At 38.3% G+C, this 21542-nt stretch overlaps 2 protein-coding genes and 1 long non-coding RNA gene across 3 annotated transcripts; 2 read left to right on the plus strand and 1 right to left on the minus strand.

The window, feature by feature from the left end:
* Positions 1-1677: 1677 nt before the first annotated feature.
* LOC133518307 (uncharacterized) lies at positions 1678-5047 on the minus strand. Its single transcript, XR_009799458.1, has 2 exons — positions 3841-5047; positions 1678-2559 (listed from the first exon to the last, which is right to left on the minus strand). It is a non-coding gene; the product is annotated as an uncharacterized LOC133518307 (long non-coding RNA).
* Positions 5048-5836: 789 nt separating this feature from the next.
* LOC133518299 (uncharacterized) lies at positions 5837-8164 on the plus strand. The gene is made up of 2 exons (XM_061851972.1): positions 5837-6056; positions 7273-8164. Exons 1-2 carry the CDS (start codon positions 6051-6053, stop codon positions 7873-7875), a joined length of 609 nt encoding a protein of 202 aa, XP_061707956.1. The 5' UTR covers positions 5837-6050; the 3' UTR covers positions 7876-8164.
* Positions 8165-12731: 4567 nt separating this feature from the next.
* LOC133518289 (uncharacterized) lies at positions 12732-17202 on the plus strand. The gene is made up of 2 exons (XM_061851960.1): positions 12732-13610; positions 16460-17202. The coding sequence occupies exons 1-2, from the start codon at positions 12827-12829 to the stop codon at positions 16480-16482; spliced, it is 807 nt and encodes a 268-aa protein (XP_061707944.1). The 5' UTR covers positions 12732-12826; the 3' UTR covers positions 16483-17202.
* The last annotated feature ends 4340 nt before the right edge of the window (positions 17203-21542 follow it).

The following is a 21542-nucleotide window of genomic DNA, read 5'->3' on the forward strand; positions in this document are numbered from 1 at the left end:
TCAATAACTTGGACACTTAATCTATTCATGGCCAAGACCCGTCAAGCGTACACAATACGCCGGTCCACCATACAAACAGTTTTTAGCTAAAACATATGACTCAGCTTATGGGTATCTGGCCTGGCGCGCACGGTAAATAAACCGCCGCTTATGAAGCCGGCCAGTTGAATCACATTATGCAACATTTTTACTAACCAACAATTTCTGGGCCTATCAAAAAAAGATGTAGGAATGAACATTTTTATTTTTTACATATGTAACTTGCTGTGTTTCTTGTTGTTTTATGGGCCAAATCTCAATTTGACCCATTTCCCTTGCCTTACCCCTCACACAAAACAAAATAACCGCGAAAATTGAAGTTCATCAATTGCGGGCGTTTTTCTCTGTCACTCTTATTACGTCTTAGTGAGAGTAAAAGAGAAAGATCCCCGCAATTTGCGAATTTCGGTTTTTGCGGTAGGCCTCCAGGTATTAGGATGTGTAAGCAAGAACGAATATCGACATTCGGATATCGTTAGTGTTGTGTGTCGACAGAGTAACATCCCTAGTGCGCAAAATGTTCAAGTCAATAAACAAGACCAAGTGCGAGTAGTTCGAAAAACTCGCGCGGCTAGAAGATATTAGCCAGTCTTCTTCGAGACCACGGGGACAACGCCGTCCGGGAGAACGTCGGACGTAAAACATAGTGATTATATGCTCTTTGGTCGGACGTAAACATAAAACTTAATACGCGATTAAGTCCCGTTTATATTAGTTAATAATTTATACATGGAGATATAAAGGAGCTAAGAGTGACAAAGAAAGATGCTCGCAATTTGCGAACTTCGGCGTTCGCGGTAGGCTCGACTCTAACAAGCTCCATAAGACCATCGTAAGAAAAAGAGAATATGTTTCTCTCTAATCTCTATTACGCTCCATTGACAAGCGCCTTGCTTAAAAACTATAATAAACGGGCAGAGCGGACCACGACCCTGGGCCTGTTAGCATATCTGTCTCTCGCTCTCTTACTCATACCTGTGTTCTTGACAGAAGTTACGGCGGACCACCTTCCTCACGATCGATCATGGTGGCGGTCCGGTACGCCTATCAGTAACAGCTTTTAGGACGACTAAATTAAGTAAGATTTTGTGAAGCGTTTTACAAAAGAGAATACTTAAACTATATTCATCTCTTTTCAGGGGCCATAATACTAGCACAGCAAAAAGACAGTAAGATTCTCTCTGACTATGCATGAATGAGAAAAGATCTTGGCCAAACTATATATTCCACGTTATCCTAATATCCCAGATACATATAACTCATGGTCTAGGGTGACCATGAGTTATATGTATGTATTAGAAAGATATGCAACGGCCCACCTTGACTTCTCATGTGGACACACTTTTTGGCCAATGTACCCTATCCGGATATTCGTATAAGTCCGTGATGTACATAGTTATGTGTCAAACCGTAAACTGTGACGTCACACAATTTTCAAAGAGCATTTTGGGCGCGAAAGCATGTGTCAAAATATATTATGTTAATTTAAAATATTTAAAGCCGTTTTTAGGGTAAAAGTTGAATTTTAGGGCAACGTTTGGTTAATATAGAACGTATTACAAGCGTTTCAAAAAATTGGGAACAACCCTATTGTAGAATGCGGATCGTTATGAAGTTTTTGAAAAAAAAAACTTAATCTTCATTGAACACATACGTTTTACTCATCTATAAATTACATGTAGGTAGAACTGTCGTTCGCAAACTCGTAGTAGGAACGTTTGCGAACAAAATACACATTTAACATTTCAGGTCACAATCATACCTATTTGACGTATAACACTTACACATGTAGCAACAATTATTATTATTAAATTACATAACATACAACACTCGCAGCAAAACAACATTCCTACCTGACTTAAATAACTGATCTGTGGGAATTATTCATCGTACTATCAAAAACATGAACCAATGGCGTTACTAGGTACTATTTCCCATGAAAGGGCTTCACTGCGTTATACTGTTTTGATTCATCATAATTATGCCCATCTTCGCCTGCATATGAATGATGTCCTTCGTTGGGAGCGCCGTAAGAGTTGCCTGGAGCGCCTTGGGAATATTCATTTTCGAGCGCCGACACATGCTGATTGTTTCCATAGTTGAATCCATCCCCGACGTGTATGTGTTCTGTTAATGGTGCGAACGAGTGTTCGTGTCCTGAAGGCGCGTCGTAAGCCGGGGCTTGTTCCGCTTGGTAATCATCATGGGGTTTCGCTCATGGTGCGGTCTGAGCTCTACGGTCCTCTCCTTAGGCAGCTGAATAACATGCGGCACATGCACGGGATATGGTTTATTGACATGCACTGGGTACGGCACTTTCTCTATCACCTTCACCGGGTATGGCACTGGAATCTTTACCGCGATAGTTTTGGTTATCTTTATTACTTTGACAGGCGTTTCGTGTGTTTCCGTGTGTTGTCCCAAGTCCTGTAGTTCTGTTTCGTAGTTTTCCACTAGGATTACATGGGTGTGCTGAGAGGCGAAGGTGAAGTATGCGCAACATAGTAGAATTAAAATTTTCTGAAAAAAAAAAACAATGTTTATGGTATTTGACTTTTATTCTTAAATGTTTCAAGATCGCGAAAGCTTCTATATACACTTATCACAAATCGTTGCCTATATAAGGTATGTACAGGGTGAAATTTTAATCGCCAACCATACTATGCGTAGTGACTTTGTAGGTCATAATGAGCAACTTTTATTATGGGACCAATGCCAACCACCAATGCAAACCAAATAAAATTTGGTTGTTTCATATTTTCCGGCTGATATCTATGGGACAGCCAATTTTTTCGTGATTTCGGGATTGGTCCCATAATAAAAGTTGTTCAGTATGACCTACAAAGTCACTACGCAGAGTATGGCTGATGGTTAATGCGAACCTTTGTTCCAATGCCCTTTGTGTATAGTTAACAAAAAAATAACACATTGTATTGGATAGGGGGGGGGGGGGGGAGGTGCTGAAAATATCACCATGGTTTCAAAAACTAACCAAAAACGTGTGACGTGATTAATGGACAACCCCAAAGCGGAAAAAAACTTTATATCGGCTACTGGGTTAAAATCTAGTCCGTCTTACAAAGTCCTTACATCATTTACCTACTACTGTTACGAGACCGCGCTGCATTACTAGTAGAGTGGTGACATTACGTCATTGACCACAACGGGTGATACAGAACAAAAATTTCGTTGATAAACAGATTAGCTAATGTATGTTTACATCACCTGAGTTGTAAATTTGTGATGGTTGCGTGTGAAACAAATTTTTAAACTGGAAAAGGAGGGAACAGATAACCTGACACAAAACAAATAAGGCCGTAGACTAAAAAACGAAAGCATTCGTATAGTATCACACATTTGATACTTTCTAAGGTTTCTAATTCCTTGTAGCTATGCTTAGGCAGGAAAATGCCCGTGTTCTCAAAATACTTTATCAATTAGATAAAGAAAAGGTACTTATATTGTTTGATAATACAATTATAACTCATCATAAATTTTTTGAGGTACAATTTATTTGTACGTGACGTATCAGAAAAACTATTTAGCTTAGCAGCCCTGCATGCTTATTTTAATAGCTTTGCTGACTGTACATATTTTAGGAATACTGGCAATAAAAAAAATTGTAAGGCGAGCGTTTATATAATTTTAATACGAGAAATGTTTCCCGCTAGAATTATATACGACTTTCAATGTGCCATCAGTGGAAAAGATGTTTATACCAGGCTTCAAATATTATCCTATAATGAAGTTCAGTTCTCGTGCGACAGATTTATAAATTCGTTTCTTTCATATTAATCTTACGGTTGATAATCGAGAAGGAGGTTCTTTTAACAGCGACTCTAAACTCTAAAATCACAGCTGTGTGCTCAATAATAATAAGTTCCAAAAAGTCTCATATCAGCCGATTCAGCAACCTTACAAATGAAATGAGTCAAGTAAAACATATCCTACATTCACAGACACATATACCTACGTCAGAAACCATGAATCTAAACACATACCTAACTACCCCACAAACGCCACGCAAAATCACTGGGGCCCAAATTGACATACTTTTAAAGTGCCTGAAGAAAAACGGGCAGTGTACTTTTCAGGATGATCTTATCTTTTTTTTAAAGATAAGAAGTAAAGGAAATTTACGCAATGCCAGAAATAGTTAAGAAACAAAATAAATAAATATTATGGGACAATATTATACAAATCGACTTAGTCCCACAGTAAGCTGAATAAGGCTTGTGTTGAGGGTACTACGAGTAGATAGTCTACTAGACGGTGATATAATATGTAGCTGTTGCCCGCGACTTCGTATGCGTGGAATTAGTAATTTGGGTAGCTTATTTTCTATCCAATCTGCCTTTTGATGATTTCCCTTACAAACATCCTTATTTAAGAGAAAAAAATGGCAGTCATTTAATTTGATCATCTATCATTTTATATGCTTACATCAATTATCAGGCATTCACCCCGCTTTTCACCCTCTTAAGGGATGATTTCCGGGATAAATCTATCCTATTATGTTCCTCCCTGGGTCTTAAGAGTCATTTAAAAACTACGTCACACTACGTGTTGGATTGTAAAGAAACTTTGCACATACAATGACATGAGGTATATCTATAGTCCTGTAATTAGTTTATATAGCTACAGTTTATAAAACAAATGAAATAGAGCTAAAACAAGTTTTGTATGAAAAACTTAAATTCGCTGTATTTTTTAACTAAGGTATTGTAACTAGGTATTGTATCTTAATAATAATAATAAAATAATAATAATTCAGCCTATATACGTCCCACTGCTGGGCACAGGCCTCCTCTCATGCGCGAGAGGGCTCGGGCTATAGTCCCCACGCTAGCCCAATGCGGCTTGGGGACTTCACATACACCTTTGAATTTCTTCGCAGATGTATGCAGGTTTCCTCACGATGTTTTCCTTCACCGAAAAGCTAGTGGTAAATATCAAATGATATTTCGTACATAAGTTCCGAAAAACTCATTGGTACGAGCCAGGATTTGAACCCACGACCTCCGGATTGAAAGTCGGACGTCATATCCACTCGGCCACCACCGCTTACCGCACGCACCGCTTATTGTATCTTAAGTTACATAAACTAATTACATGGCTACATATCCTACCATATACTATTGTAAGTACAAATTAAGTTTCAGAGCAATCCCGCAATTCGTTTTAAAATGAGAACGTAACTACGTTTGTATGGACTACTTATACCAAATTTAAACTAAATCAGTTCAGCGGTTTAAGCGTGAACAGGTAACATATAGGACAGACTGACACACTTTCACATTTATGATATTAGTATGAATAGTTATAATATAAATACTTATATTACTTATATACATAGAAAACATCCAAAACTCAGGCACACATATTTGTGATAAACACATAGATTAATGCCCTTGCCAGGATTACATGGAACCTCCTGCTTCGTAGACAGGGGCACTACACTCACTACCAGCCACTACCGACTAGGCTAGGAGGCCGAACAGGAATTATAAAAGAAAATGTTACATAGGTTCTTAAGATAATAGGAGCTTTCAGTATGATCTAAGTACTACTGGTTCAACTGAGGGATAGATACGAAATTACGAACTCCAGAGCAGCATGGAGATTGATCTGATTGACTTAGTAAACTGGCCAATGATATAACTTCGTATTTTTTTATTTATGTCTACAAATAATCAAAGTACCTATGTTTTATATATGACACGACACCTATCTAACTAGAGCAAATAAAGTGAATAAACCACCTAACGTTACGTAATAAATTGAGAAAGATATTATGAATTACGCGAGGAAGTTGCGACAATGGGGTGCACCGCCGCGATCGGCGCGGCGCTGCGGAACTAGCAATGAGTGACCGACGCCGAAGAAAGTAAACGCAGCCGCTGCAGTCCGCCGCTCGCCACAGAGAACGCGCCAATATATAAGCCAATCATTACTTTTATTGCCACTCTGCAGTTTCGGAGGAGCTTGGACGTACGCTCGCGAAAGTCAAAATGACGGTTAGTAAATTATTAAACTTATTTACTTTAACTCGGGTTCATTTCATCATTTAATAGTCAAGTTTCCACGTGAAATTATTTAAGTAGGTAAGTAAGTAGCTTATTTTGAAATAGGTATCTACACCTCAAGAACATATAAAGTTATCAGTCAACGTAGGTAGGTACCGTAAAATTTGCTTACTTTGGTCCAGAATTTGCACCAAAATACGAAATTTAAATTTATTAGGCGGCATTAATTTATTACGTAAGACGGTTTTTGCCAGATTTTAACCTCCATATTTATTACGTTAGAATCTAAAAGAAAAATTAATAGAGTCAGACCAAGCAAGTCTGCAATGTTTTTTCAGCACACGCGGTGTATATAAGTGTTATTTTAAACGTCAAACTTCTATGACATTATGACGTATAAATAACACTTGCAATGCATGTGCTATCAAAATCGTTGCAGACTTGTCTTGGTCTGACTCTACCAATTAGGTTTTATTTTTATTTTCCAAGACGTTTGTTTTGTACCTGCAGAATCCCCCCTCCCCCCACCCTTCGCCCCTAAATCGCCTTACGTGATAAGTAATAAATGAATATGGTATTGTACGGGTCGTACATCTGAGCTAACATATACCTATGTACATACATATGCCAATTTAAAGTAGGCCATTATTGAACAATGAGACTGTGATATACATAGTTTTAATGTATACATATACCTCGTTTGTATGGTATATAGAGACCATGAGGGAGCCCAATTACCCAGTGCGGAGCAAAATAGACGCATTTTACTACTACTTGTACTTACTTCTCCTTTCGTGGAGTAGCTACAAGCTTTCTTATTAGACTTAGCAAATAATAAATCTTAACATATACAGGATGAAATTTTAACCATCAGCCATACTCGGCGTAGTGACTTTGTAGGTCATACTGAACAACTTTTATTATGGGACCTATCCCGAAATCACGAAAAAAATTGACTGTCCCATAGATATCAGCCGGAAAATATGAAACAACCAAATTTTATTTCGCAATTTCGGCATTGGTCCCATAATAAAAGTTGCTCATTATGACCTACAAAGTCACTACGCATAGTATGGTTGGCGATTAAAATTTCACCCTGTACATACCTTATATAGGTAACGATTTGTGATAAGTGTAGAAGCTTTCGCGATCTTGAAACATTTAAGAATAAAAGTCAAATACCATAAACATTGTTTTTTTTTTTCAGAAAATTTTAATTCTACTGTGTTGTGCATACTTCACCTTCGCCTCTCAGCACACCCATGTAATCCCAGTGGAAAACTACGAAACAGAACTACAGGACTTGGGACAACACACGGAATCACACGAAACGCCCGTCAAAGTAATAAAGATAACCAAAACTATCGCGGTAAAGATTCCAGTGCCATACCCGGTGAAGGTGATAGAGAAAGTGCCGTACCCAGTGCATGTCAATAAACCATATCCCGTGCATGTGCCGCATGTTATTCAGCTGCCTAAGGAGAGGACCGTAAAGCTAGGACCGCACCATGAGCAAGGCGAAGCGAAACCCCAAGATGATTACCAAGCGGAACAAGCCCCGGCTTACGACGCGCCTTCAGGACACGAACACTCGTTCGCACCATTAACAGAACATATACACGTCGGGGATGGATTTAACTATGGAAACAATCAGCATGTGTCGGCGCTCGGAAATGACTATTCCCAAGGCGCTCCAGGCAACTCTTACGGCGCTCCCAACGAAGGACATCATTCATATGCAGGCGAAGATGGGCATAATTATGACGAATCAAAACAGTATAACGCAGTGAAGCCCTTTCATGGGAAATAGTACCTAGTAACGCCATTGGTTCATGTTTTTGATAGTACGATGAATAATTCCCACAGATCAGTTATTTAAGTCAGGTAGGAATGTTGTTTTGCTGCGAGTGTTGTATGTTATGTAATTTAATAATAATAATTGTTGCTACATGTGTAAGTGTTATACGTCAAATAGGTATGATTGTGACCTGAAATGTTAAATGTGTATTTTGTTCGCAAACGTTCCTACTACGAGTTTGCGAACGACAGTTCTACCTACATGTAATTTATAGATGAGTAAAACGTATGTGTTCAATGAAGATTAAGTTTTTTTTTTCAAAAACTTCATAACGATCCGCATTCTACAATAGGGTTGTTCCCAATTTTTTGAAACGCTTGTAATACGTTCTATATTAACCAAACGTTGCCCTAAAATTCAACTTTTACCCTAAAAACGGCTTTAAATATTTTAAATTAACATAATATATTTTGACACATGCTTTCGCGCCCAAAATGCTCTTTGAAAATTGTGTGACGTCACAGTTTACGGTTTGACACATAACTATGTACATCACGGACTTATACGAATATCCGGATAGGGTACATTGGCCAAAAAGTGTGTCCACATGAGAAGTCAAGGTGGGCCGTTGCATATCTTTCTAATACATATAACTCATGGTCACCCTAGACCATGAGTTATATGTATCTGGGATATTAGGATAACGTGGAATATATAGTTTGGCCAAGATCTTTTCTCATTCATGCATAGTCAGAGAGAATCTTACTGTCTTTTTGCTGTGCTAGTATTATGGCCCCTGAAAAGAGATGGATATAGTTTAAGTATTCTCTTTTGTAAAACGCTTCACAAAATCTTACTTAATTTAGTCGTCCTAAAAGCTGTTACTGATAGGCGTACCGGACCGCCACCATGATCGATCGTGAGGAAGGTGGTCCGCCGTAACTTCTGTCAAGAACAGGTATGAGTAAGAGAGCGACAGAGACAGATATGCTGACAGGCCCAGGGTCGTGGTCCGCTCTGCCCGTTTATTATAGTTTTTAAGCAAGGCGCTTGTCAATGGAGCGTAATAGAGATTAGAGAGAAACATATTCTCTTTTTCTTACGATAGTATTATGGAGCTTGTTAGAGTCGAGCCTACCGCGAACGCCGAAGTTCGCAAATTGCGAGCATCTTTCTCTGTCACTCTTAGCTCCTTTATATCTCCATGTATAAATTATTAACTAATATAAACGGGACTTAATCGCGTATTAAGTTTTATGTTTACCTCCGACGTTCTCCCGGACGGCGTTGTCCCCGTGGTCTCGAAGAAGACTGGCTAAAGTTGATATCAATATCTTCTAGCCGCGCGAGTTTTTCGAACTACTCGCACTTGGTCTTGTTTATTGACTTGAAAATTTTGCGCACTAGGGATGTTACTCTGTCGACACACAACACTAACGATATCCGATTTTTCGAATGTCGATATTCGTTCTCGCTTACACATCCTAATAACTGGAGGCCTACCGCAAAAATCGAAATTCGCAAATTGCGGGGATCTTTCTCTTTTACTCTCACTAAGACGTAATAAGAGTGACAGAGAAAAACGCCCGCAATTGATGAACTTCAATTTTCGCGGTTATAGCCCTGGATTCCATGTGGATGAGATTTATATTTTCTAATTAAAATACTTAAGGTGTTACGATGCCGGACATATGTTTAAAAATTAATAACTGGCGGTCGTTAGCCACCTCTGTCGAACTCAAAAATGCATGGTCACGATTTTTCATTTGTAGTCTGCCTCTTTCGCACTCATGGAATGTTCATATGCGTGATGGCTTACGTGTTGCACACTTTAACTATCTTTAATTCTTTAAGCGTCATCTACGCATCGTAGATCTGTAATTGCAACTAGTTTTTAAATTTGCCGCCTTTTTCTACTGACGGAAATGTGTGTCCAACCTATATCGAATCGATTACGTATATATAAATAGTTAGTAAAACCGTTTCAGTATTCAAATATAATGTATAAACGTAACTCTGGAAGGTTTAAGGACTTTTGATTTCAATTTTGGCAATTAATTATTTTGTAATAGCTATCATTCCACCAATTTAATCATGCTGAAATATTTACCTAATTAGATCAACTTACTTAAGTACTTAATAAGAATTGTGTAAAACTGATTCACATCGTGCCGACATCATGGTCACCCTAATGAGTTTGACAATTATCGTCTTGTATTTTTATCGTAAAGGGTCTAGCAGGCTAAGCGAACAAGAAGTGCCCCCAACGGCGGATTTTGTCGATATTTCTGGTAGTGTACTGTTAGGTCCTAAGGACCCTCCATGCTTAACATCAGACCTCGATTCTCTTTTGTTTGCGAGTTATTCAGGATAACGTAAAATAATTAGGGTATCATTGAAAGTGTCATATTTTATAAACGATTCAAGTTACGTGAACCAAACAAAATTATATTTGATAACAATAAAAAAAACTACAAAATGCATATTTTTTACCAACATCCTGTCCTTAAACTTCATTGCAAAAAATAAAAATATTTTTTTCCTTCCAATTTTTTTTTTACTTCTCGCGGATGTACACCTCCAAAAAAAATATGCATGAGTAGCTACTAATTCCCACTACATACACATATAAAAATATTTGCACAAATGTTCGTGCTTCATGTCAAAAAAAAACGATTCTCCAATAAGTAGTCACTGGCATTATATGTACAGATAGAAGTACCAGTGCAGTTTGAAGATTAGTGTGTAGGTATACAAACTCTTCTAATAAATCTATTTGGAGTGCATCAACGATGACGTGTCAGCTTTGATAACATCTGACACATAATGGCATCAACTTCTGCGAGTACATGCACAACAATTGGCGATGCTGGCTCTTAGTCTGCAACCTACTGCTTTATGTTTATTTATTATTTATTTATTTACACACTAAAAGTCGACACTTACCACACAATAAATCATTTATGCAAATTAACATATTACTGCATTTGCTATATAAATCAGCCTCTTGCTCTGTTTCTATGCATTTTTGTTTCCCACGGATATTTTTTTAATGTTTTTTTACAAGACTTGCATTTAATGTTTTCCATTTTCCACTACAAAATACAAAAAACAAATGCAGATAATATTATGTGTCAGATGTTATCAAAGCTGACACGTCATCGTTGATGCACTCCAAATAGGTTTATTAGAAGAGTTTGTATACCTACACACTAATCTTCAAACTGCACTGGTACTTCTATCTGTACATATAATGCCAGTGACTACTTATTGGAGAATCGTTTTTTTATTGACATGAAGCACGAACATTTGTGCAAATATTTTTATATGTGTATGTAGTGGGAATTAGTGGCTACTCATGCATATTTTTTTTGGAGGTGTACCTCCGCGAAAAGTAAAAAAAAAATTGGAAGGAAAAAAATATTTTTATTTTTTGCAATGAAGTTTAAGGACAGGATGCTGGTAAAAAATATACATTTTGTAGTTTTTTTTATTGTTATCAAACATAATTTTGTTCGGTTCACGTAACTTGAATCGTTTATAAAATATGACACTTTCAATGATACCCTAATTATTTAACGTTATCCTGAATAACTCGCAAACAAAAGAGAATCGAGGTCTGATGTTAAGCATGGAGGGTCCTTAGGACCTAACAGTACACTACCAGAAATATCGACAGAATCCGTCGTTGGGGGCACTTCTTGTTCGCTTAGCCTGCTAGACCCTTTGAATGATTGTGGTTCACCTGTGAAAATATATACCACAATCAGCAAAACTTTCACTTCTACAACCTGTTCACACAACATGTTTTACTATTTTTTAAAATATTTCCCATTTAAATTAAAAGTCATCTAGAGTTTGCATGTTCTGTCTGGAAACCATCTCACGCTATTCATAATAATAGAATTGAAAGGTTACAAAAGAAATTTATCAAATCACTCGCGTTTAGGACTGGGCAAATTTACACTAACTATACGGATACATGTACACGTTTTAAGATGCAAAAACTAAGTGACCGCCGTGATGCTGTAGACTCTGTCTTGCTTTTCAAAATTATTCACTCAGTACTAGATGCCCCTAAATTGCTTCATAAAATATGCTAGTAATGCATTTATTAAGCGTGTTTGTAAACTTTTTAATAATAATGAAAAACTCACAGATGTGGATATATTTAACTGTACAACTACTTTACTGAAAAAAGCATTCACATGATATGTATTAAGAATACCTAAATAAGCATATTTTTTCTAATAATTGAGATATATGCATCTTTGGTTGTTATTTAGCTTAAATTTCACATGACTTTGATGTTCACTTTTATTTTTAGGTGTTAATCAACTTGTACTGTATATAGGCAAGCTGTAGATATTTGTTTAAAGTATTGTAAAAATTGTTTGCATTTATATACGATATTTTTGTATTCAAAAAGTGCATTAGCTTCGTATTTTGATATGTAAATTAAGGAAACTATAGGTCAATTTACTGCTGCTTAATCTACTGTTCAATGTTATTGAATGACTGTTTGTTTCTGAATAAAAGAAAAAAAAAATGCTTTTTCACGTCAGCAGCTGGAACAAGGGTAATTTGCTGCTTAAAAACAGTGAGCAAAATCGCATTTTGCTCACTGAGTGAGACAAAATAAAATTCAAGTGACCTTCATATTCGAATGTCATTTCAACGTGCGGGGCCTAATACAAGTTCGAAGTATTTGGATTCTATTGTCTTTGTCCCTTTCTCGTCATTAGCAAAAAGAAAGAGAAAAAAAATGCATATGTAATTCAACGGTATATTGACGGTTTATAATAGACCCCTTGTTAGGTTAGTTCATATTGTATCTTTCGCGCCTGTACCGAAAAGGCAGTGCATTAAATGGTTATAACGCGAGCGCACGTCTTTTATTTATCACAGTGGCGACGCCCGGGTTTTTTTTTTTTAAAGTACTCACGCGATATAGACGATCATAATGAATTCGACGATCGGAAATTTACCTGTTTTTGAAGTCGGCAATGACTGGAAGGTGTTTAAGGAAAGATTAAGCATCTGGCTCAGTGCAAACGCAATAATTAAAACAGAAACGGGGGTCGATCGTCAACGCGCCGTGTTGCTAAGTGCACTCAACGAGTCCGCGTATAAATTGGTACGCGAACTAATTTCACCGAAGACGCTGGAAGAGCTGTCTTATGAAGAAATTGTGGAAGAGGTGGACAAACATTTGTTGCCAAAAAAGTCGCTTTTTGCAGAAAGACACAATTTCCACAGGGCCATTCAACAAAGTGACGAAGATTTAACTCAGTGGGCTGCAAGAGTTCGTCAGTTAGCATCCGATTGCAAATTTGGTTCGGTATTGGATAGCATGCTGCGCGACCGGTTCGTATTGGGCATGCAGGCGGGACCCGTGCGGGACCGATTGTTCACAGAAGACGCAGATACCCTCACGCTAACACGAGCGCTAGAAATCGCAGTATCGTTGCACAGCGCGAGGACCGCCGCGCGCCAGTCGGCCGCGCCTAGCAACAGCAATCAGCTGACGGAGTCGGTCGAGGTCTATAAAGTATCAAGAGGTTCATCGTCTAATAGTGGTGTGGAATGTGAAGTGTGCGGGTACAGTAATCATACGGTCGATAAGTGTCGGTTCAAAGGTTACAAGTGCAAAAGCTGTGGCAACAAAGGCCACCTAAAACGTATGTGCAAGCGTAGGAAACGTGTAAATATGCTGCATTCAATCGATGAGAGTAACGATGATGATGGTAAGAATAAATCCGTTTATTATTCTGATCATATTTGTAGCTTACGTACCCACCATGGTGAGGAGATGACTTTGTCCGTTGAAGTATGTGGGCAGAACATAAAATTTTTGGTCGACAGTGGTTCTGGCGTCACAACCCTTCCACTGCATGTGTACAAACGACATTTCCGAAACGTTCCCTTAGCTCCGCCCGAAACAAGACTTATATGCTATTCTGAAAATGTTTTGAATACGGTAGGAGTTATGCGAACAACGGTAAAGTACGAAGGTGAAAGTAACTATATAAATATATATGTTGTGAAGACAGGTGCCTCAGCATTGCTTGGAAGAGATTTCTTTGCATCATTCAACTTACAGATATCTAAAATAAACTCGTGCGAGTCCAGCGATAGCCAGTCGGAAATAGATTTTTATACGGTAAAATATCCAAGACTTTTTGGTTCTCGGTTAGGCTGTTTAAATAAATATAAAGTAAAATTATCATTAAAGCCTAACAGTCAACCAATTTTTTACCGAGCTCGTACAGTCCCTTTTGCATTGAGGGAGAAAGTTGAAAAGGAAATTAATAGGTTAGTTGAAACGGGGGTACTTCAACCGGTCGACCATTCGGAATATGCGAGTCCCATAGTACCTATTTTGAAGCATTCCGGCGAAATTAGGCTATGCGCGGATTACTCAGTAACGCTTAATAAAGTGCTTCAAATAGAAAAATATCCTTTGCCTAAAACAGCGGAGCTTTTTGCTAAGTTGCACGGCGGGCAACAATTTTCTCAGTTAGATTTAAGTCAAGCATACTTGCAACTGAGTTTGGATACTGATTCTCAGTTACTAACGACGATAAATACCCACAAGGGCTTGTTCAAATTTACTCGTCTCGTTTTTGGGTTATCAAATGCGCCGGCAATATTCCAAAAAACCATGGAAAGTTTATTACAAGGTATTGAAGGAGTTTTGTGCTTGCTAGATGATGTTTTGGTGACAGGGGAAACAAAAGAACAGCATTGCTTAAGGTTAGAACAAGTTTTTAGTCGATTACAAGAGGCAGGGTTAGTGCTAAACAGGGACAAATGTCATCTGTTTAAAGACTCTGTAACATACTTAGGGTTTGTTATCGACAAACATGGCATTCATAAATGCCGTAGTAAAATTGAGGCAATGGTTTCCACAAAAGCACCAACAAACGTGAACGAACTAAGGTCATTTCTAGGGTTAGTGAATTACTACCGAATGTTTGTTCCTAATGCCGCATCGATTTTGGGGCCACTGAACCGGTTGTTGCAAAAAGGGGTGAAATGGGATTGGACTACAGAACATGATAACGTTTTCTCGGAGATTAAGGAAGAACTGGTATCAGAGAGGGTGTTAGCGCATTTTAACCCTAATTCAAAATTGGTTCTTAGTATTGACGCGTCTCCTTGGGGCCTAGGTGCTGTCTTAGGTCAATTAGAGGGGGGGGTTGAACGGCCGATTGCTTATGCCTCGAGGTCTTTAAATAGCGCTGAACGCAATTATAGTCAGATGGAAAAAGAGGCTACAGCTATAATTTTTGGTATAAGACGTTTTCACCAATATTTGTATGGGTTGGAAGTGCCTTTCATCCTACGTACTGACCATAAACCCTTAATGTACATTTTCCACCCACATAAAGGGGTACCAGAAGTCTCCGCGAACCGACTTCAGCGTTACGCTTTATTTTTAAACAGCTATAACTATGAAATCGAATACGTTGCAAGCGCAAATAACTGTGCAGATTTTTTGAGTCGCGCAACAGGTGTTAATGAGTCGGTCGCTGATAAAGAGGCGATTACGTCATCCTGCATTCGACCGCCGCAGGCCCACAGATCGCACGCGCCACCCCCGCTAGATCGCGCAACCTACGTTAGTTTTGTAACGGACGGTGACTTACCTGTTACCATGAGGGAGTTAGTAAGCGCGACCAATAACGATAAATGTTTAGATATCGTAAAAAAATTTGTAGTTTCGGGTTGGCCAAAAAAAGTGGTAAACCCGGAAATACAACCTTATTTTAATTGTAGATTCGATCTTATTTTGGAAAAAGATGTGATTATGCGCGGACATAAAATCGTTATACCTAAATCGTTGCAATCAAAAGTGCTAGACGAATTACATAGAAGTCATTTAGGTATAAACAAAACAAAGTCAGAGGCTCGTTCGCGATTTTGGTGGCCAAACATAGATCGCGACATTGAATTAAAAATAGGCAGTTGCGAGGTCTGTATTCAAACTAAACCCACTCCGCCGCGTGCGCCATTAACGGTATGGAAGTACCCGACCCAGGCATGGTCCAGAGTCCATTTAGATTTTTTTGGACCCATACAAAATACCATGTTCCTCGTAATGGTAGACGCATTTTCGAAATGGGTCGAATGTTTCCCTTTAACTAGCAACTATTCGAGTGCTACCGTGATAACAAAACTTGAAGAAGTTATGTCTCGTTTTGGTATAATGCACACTCTAGTGACAGATAATGGTACATCTTTCACATCTAAAGCGTTTAAACATTTTTGCAAATTAAACGCCATAACGCATATAACTTCTCCAACTTATTCACCGTCGAGCAACGGACAAGTGGAGATTTATGTTAAAATGTTAAAAAAACATATTAAGGGGTTGCTTATGAAGGGAAAAACAATGAGGGAAATAACTAATGAGCGGTTACACGAATTTTTGTTTCGATACCGTAATAGTATACATGCAACAACGGACAAGTCACCCGCCGAACTAATGATCGGGCGGCCGCTACGTAACCGGTTTGATTTATTGCTAGTAAACAATGATGCACCATCCTCACTCTCAACAGAATTGCAAAGTAATGTTAATTCTAAACAGTATTTGCAGGCGAAATATTATAAGGGAAACCGAAATGTAGATTTTGAAATTAATGAACACGTACTTACAAAAGTAATTAGTAATAATAAGTGGTTAAAAGGTATTGTTAAAAATAAGTTAGGCCGATGTTTATACGAGATATATTTACCGGAAATGGATCAACTTGTAAAGAAACACAAGAATCAAATATATAAATACAAGGGTTATACCGGGACCCCAACCAATGGGTTAAACGAAGATTCGGAGGACAGGAGTTCCATTTGGGCGATGTTGCCTTATCCTTCGGATCAGAGATTGGAAGGGGAGGAAGAAGAGGAGTGGATTGAAGCCAATTCCGATCCTATAGAAGCCACTACGGCCGTGCAAGGCGGCCAACACGTGCCAACAGCACCGCAAATGTCGCGCGGTAGGGACGCTGCGCACACGCCGTCATTGTTGGGCACGTCTGACGCTCCACCTCCGCTACCATCACGAACCGTACCCATCGCTCCGGCTGTTCCACCGTCATCGAACATTCCACTCGCGCAACAGGAGCCGACGTCTATGCGCCAGCCACCCGGCTCTGCCACCGCGGTACCAGCAGGCAGCGAGGTCGTTCGGAGCGCTCGACTTAGGAATATACCCCGCGTTAATTATAAGTAGCTAGTATTAAGGATTTATGGTGGAGGGATGTTAGGTTAGTTCATATTGTATCTTTCGCGCCTGTACCGAAAAGGCAGTGCATTAAATGGTTATAACGCGAGCGCACGTCTTTTATTTATCACACCCCTGAAATAAGTCAGACCGCATCGTTCCAAAACACCCTACGAGTCTTCATTCGTAATAATTAATGAATGAAATAAAAGTTTAAAATTTAATAAAAACACCATATTTTACGTATTTTATTATACAATCAAAACAATGAACTTATACAAATTTACGCAATTGTTACGCAGTAAATAATAAATAATTCTACTTAACTACTTTTAACGATCTCTACTATAGTTGACAAATAGTAGTATCCGCAATTCGGACCGGATCTTACAAAGTTTTTTTTTTACAAAAAAAAAAGTTGTCGATTGAACTGTCAATTGATGTTCGTTAATTCATTATTTTCATATTATTTTATTGAAATTTCTTTCGTTTTGTTTTATTGCGGTAATTAAAGTTAATTGTTAGAATACCTTCAGAAAACATGAGTGAAATAGTGATCCTTCCGTCTGGATTAAATTTTTTCAGGTTGTATTTTTTGATGGCTGACTGACGTGAAAAATTTTGTGTACTACACGAGATCAAAGTTATTTACATCTCGTGCGCTTTTGAGTCCCTTACTACGCTCAAGATTCTATCTATTATAGAATATTTCGCTTGCACGGGACTCGAAACAAGCACTCGAAGAAATATCAAACTTTGCTCTCTTGTTGTACAAATAACTATTACCCATTCACGTATTTTGGAAATATCTCGAAAATATGTCATCCAGTCACCAATTAATATTCAAAGTTTCTACAATGTCTACCATATTAAAATTAATGTTTTTTTGTTGTTGTGCACATGCTTGGGTTAATCAGTTAATAAAATGGACATCATAATTATTTACAAATTACTTAAAAGATTTGAGAACCGCATTCTTATACTAGGTACCACAATGGTGGAGATTCGGTCGGGTAACCTTAGTCGGGGAACCCACGTACTCATACGCTGAACTTATTTTGATTGTTAACTAAATCGGTAATATGTCGTTAAAAACAGTGGAAAGTGTGATTCGTGAGCTGCAAAAAACAGTGACTACTCTCGTAAATAAAGTGAGTGTTTTAGATCAAAGTGCAAATGAGAGTGGTTAACCAGCCAAATACAGAAGTCAGTGGTGAAACATCGAAGACTACCCGCGAACCTCCAGTTCCTGCTACAGAAGCTCCAAAAGCGCTGCAGCGCCCTGCGCGCCAAGCTCGCCTAAACGCTGTCGCGGCGTTAATAAATAAATCAAGCGCTTCAAGTAAGCGACACACTTATGAAGTGTGTGAATTGAGTGACGCAGCGCTGACGCTTTGCTCGACATCCGAGTCATCCCGATCTCTGACGAACACGCCATCCAGTGTTGGAGCCACTAAATCTGAGATTAAAACCCCAGCGTCAATAACATCGACGGTGCCTTCGAAAAAGACTTTGACTTCGGACCCGGAGGCGACGGGTACAATGGGTGCTGAGGGCCTACCGCGAACCACGTTCGGCGTGTTGCCTCCCTATCACACTTACGCACAAGTGCGACAGAGAGGCAACACGTCGAACGTGGTTCGCGGTAGGCCCTCTGATGTTGAGCCATTAAACCCGCTAGTCGAAACGCCGCAAGCGGTAAACGAGTGCGATGCAACTGTTGAGCATGAACAGGCGGACGATAAATGGATAGTCGCCGTAGACAAAAAAACAAGAAGCGCAGACACAAACCGTCAATATTTGTGGGAACCGGTATCGACGACTCAGGCCTTTAGTCTGTCGAACGACTCAAATATATTCAGGCTTGGTTATTCAAACCCACGACTACCGAAGACCAAATCCGTGAATTTCTGTGCAAAGTGGCACAATCAAATGACTACGTAGTTGAAAAGCGCATCATAAAAACGGACAGACAGTACAGACACGCAGCATTTGTTATCGGTATGCCGGAGAGTCTGTACGGACAACTAACAACGCCGACTGTGTGGCCACCGGGCATCAGATTCACGGACTAGTTTCTCGTGCGCCCCCGCCAGCGGTGGGGATCCGCTAGCAGTCGACTCACCGCCGGCGCGCAATGAGGATGCGCGCCCGCTGCCCGCCGATATTTGCAATGTGACGTACGAGTATGATTAGGGAATGCTAACCGGTTACCCGGTAATTTGACCAATATTACAGTCGGTAAAATACCGGTAATTTCCAGCCGTAAACGGGAATTTACCGAACGTTGTATAGGCAAATGAAAATGTAACAACCTGTTGAATTAGCCCATCTATGTCTTCGTACTTACAAAAAAAAACAATTACTACGGTTTACGATTACGAAGAGACACTTAAAATACTTACTTTTCTGCATCTTATGATCTCGTCGGAGTAGGAACTAGGAAGCAATGTTTTGTGACAAATGAGTGGTCGCTAATCCCTCGCCCTTCCCCTTCTCGCCACCCCTACCCGACCCGCCTTACTATGTTCAGTGTCCTTTGTTTTAGTCTGTAGTGTCCGACAAGTGTGGAATGCGAAAGAACATTTTCTACCGCTGGTAACTTGTGTTCAAGATATCGTTCACGAATGTCTAAGCAACGTTCTAATTAATCGCCTAGATATTTAACAAACGCAATTATTTTATATATAATTAACAGAATGATCTGATGATGACATGTTCCTGATTCCAACTCCTATCTTAAGAGCCCGGTAACGATTTTAGAGCAAAAATTTTAAATTGATAGATTTTGTCGTTGGAATTGTACACCTTTTGTTACGTAATATCTAAATAACAAGTATTGGTTTATATTAGCACGTTTTTTCATCTTGCCTTTTAATAATGAGGTCGCACGCGTGCGTCCCCGGTAATAGGTGACGAGAAGGGATAGTTTTTAAAAATTCATATAAATTATGGTAGTAAATTATACAAAATGATGTATAAGAACAGTTTCAGCAAATGTTGTAGATTGTTTAAGTACCTATCAAAATTACGTGGAAATTAAGTCAATTTTCAGAGAAATTGTCACTTGTTTTGAAGTAATTTCTGGAGAAAATTGATTTCGTCTAACTTTCATTTACATTACTTCAAATTTATAGTAACAAAAATGTAGTTTATTAAAGTTGAAGTACAGGATATGTGTAATACAAAATCACCATTTTTAGCAGTCCAAACTTAACGAAATTTACAAATAAGATCGACAAAATCACTGCTTTTCGCGCGTTTACCTAAACGTCCATCAGAAAAAAAATCATTATTAATTGAGTCTGTTTTTTAAAAAAATATTTAATATAATGAAAGATAACAAGACGTGCTAAAAGAAACCAGTACTTGTTATTTTTAATAGTTAACAAAAGGTGTACAATTTCATGCGCTTAATCTATCAATTTGACATTTTTGCGACTAAAATCGATAACGGCCTCTTAAAGTGCAATTTTAAAGTAACTAGTGTTAAAATGATATGAAACTTATCTTGCTGTTAATTTTTTTTTCTTATATTAACTAGATGATTACGGTTTTAGTTACTTTAATAACAATATTATATTGATAGATGTGTAAATGCAAACTTGTATGACATTTAAATGACGACTGTCACTCTTTAGTTATAATTTTTGTTACCCTTTGATTACTGCGATTTTTAAAGAATTAAAAAAGTTTGATGTTGCTTATTTAATGTACAAGTTCATTTCGACAAGTTCATTTCGCTTTGAAATGATACATGTTTGATTTTTTATTTAATATGATTAGTAAATATATCTTATTTAATGTTTATAGTTTATTTTCATTATTTTGTTTTGTCGATGTTTCTATAACGTGCTGTTGATTACTTTTACAGGTTACTGACGAAAATAAGGACACAATCAATAATAATGCAAAATCAATGTTTTTTATTTCATAAACGTATAACCGGTAATTTACCGGTTAACCGGTTAGTGGGACCTCGCGTCGGTAAATTACCGGTAATGAAAAACGCCCGGTTATTGCATTCCCTAAGTATGATGCATCAGACACCCGTAAGATTCTAATTTGCCAGCAAAATTTTCAATCACTTAACAATAAGACTGAACGGTTAGAGGTATTATTAAAGACTGAATTGACTTGTGACATATTAGCTATTACGGAGCACTGGCTCACCGATAATAACATTGCATGTATAAATTTAGATGATTATTGTTTAGTATCTTTTTTTTGTCGAACGCAACATATACACGGTGGTTCGTGTATTTTTGTAAAAAAAATGTCAAAGCTATCAAATTAACCGAATTGCAACAACTATCAATTGAACTGTATTGCGAAATATCTGCAATAGAATCACTAGACTTTAATTTAATAGTTGTTTGTGTTTATAGGACAAACATGATAAGCGCTAATGAGTTCATGACTCACTTAGAAAGTGTGCTCGCTAAGGTTG

This window comes from Cydia pomonella, chromosome 5 (assembly GCF_033807575.1).
Source record: "Cydia pomonella isolate Wapato2018A chromosome 5, ilCydPomo1, whole genome shotgun sequence".
NCBI lineage: Eukaryota > Metazoa > Arthropoda > Insecta > Lepidoptera > Tortricidae > Cydia > Cydia pomonella.

Coding starts and splice junctions, on each gene's coding strand:
- LOC133518289 (XM_061851960.1), top strand. CDS start 12,827: ATGAATTCGACGATCGGAAATTTACCTGTTTTTGAAGTCGGCAATGAC. Junction 13,611..16,459: donor TGAGAGTAACGATGATGATG/GTAAGAATAAAT, acceptor AATTCTAAACAG/TATTTGCAGGCGAAATATTA.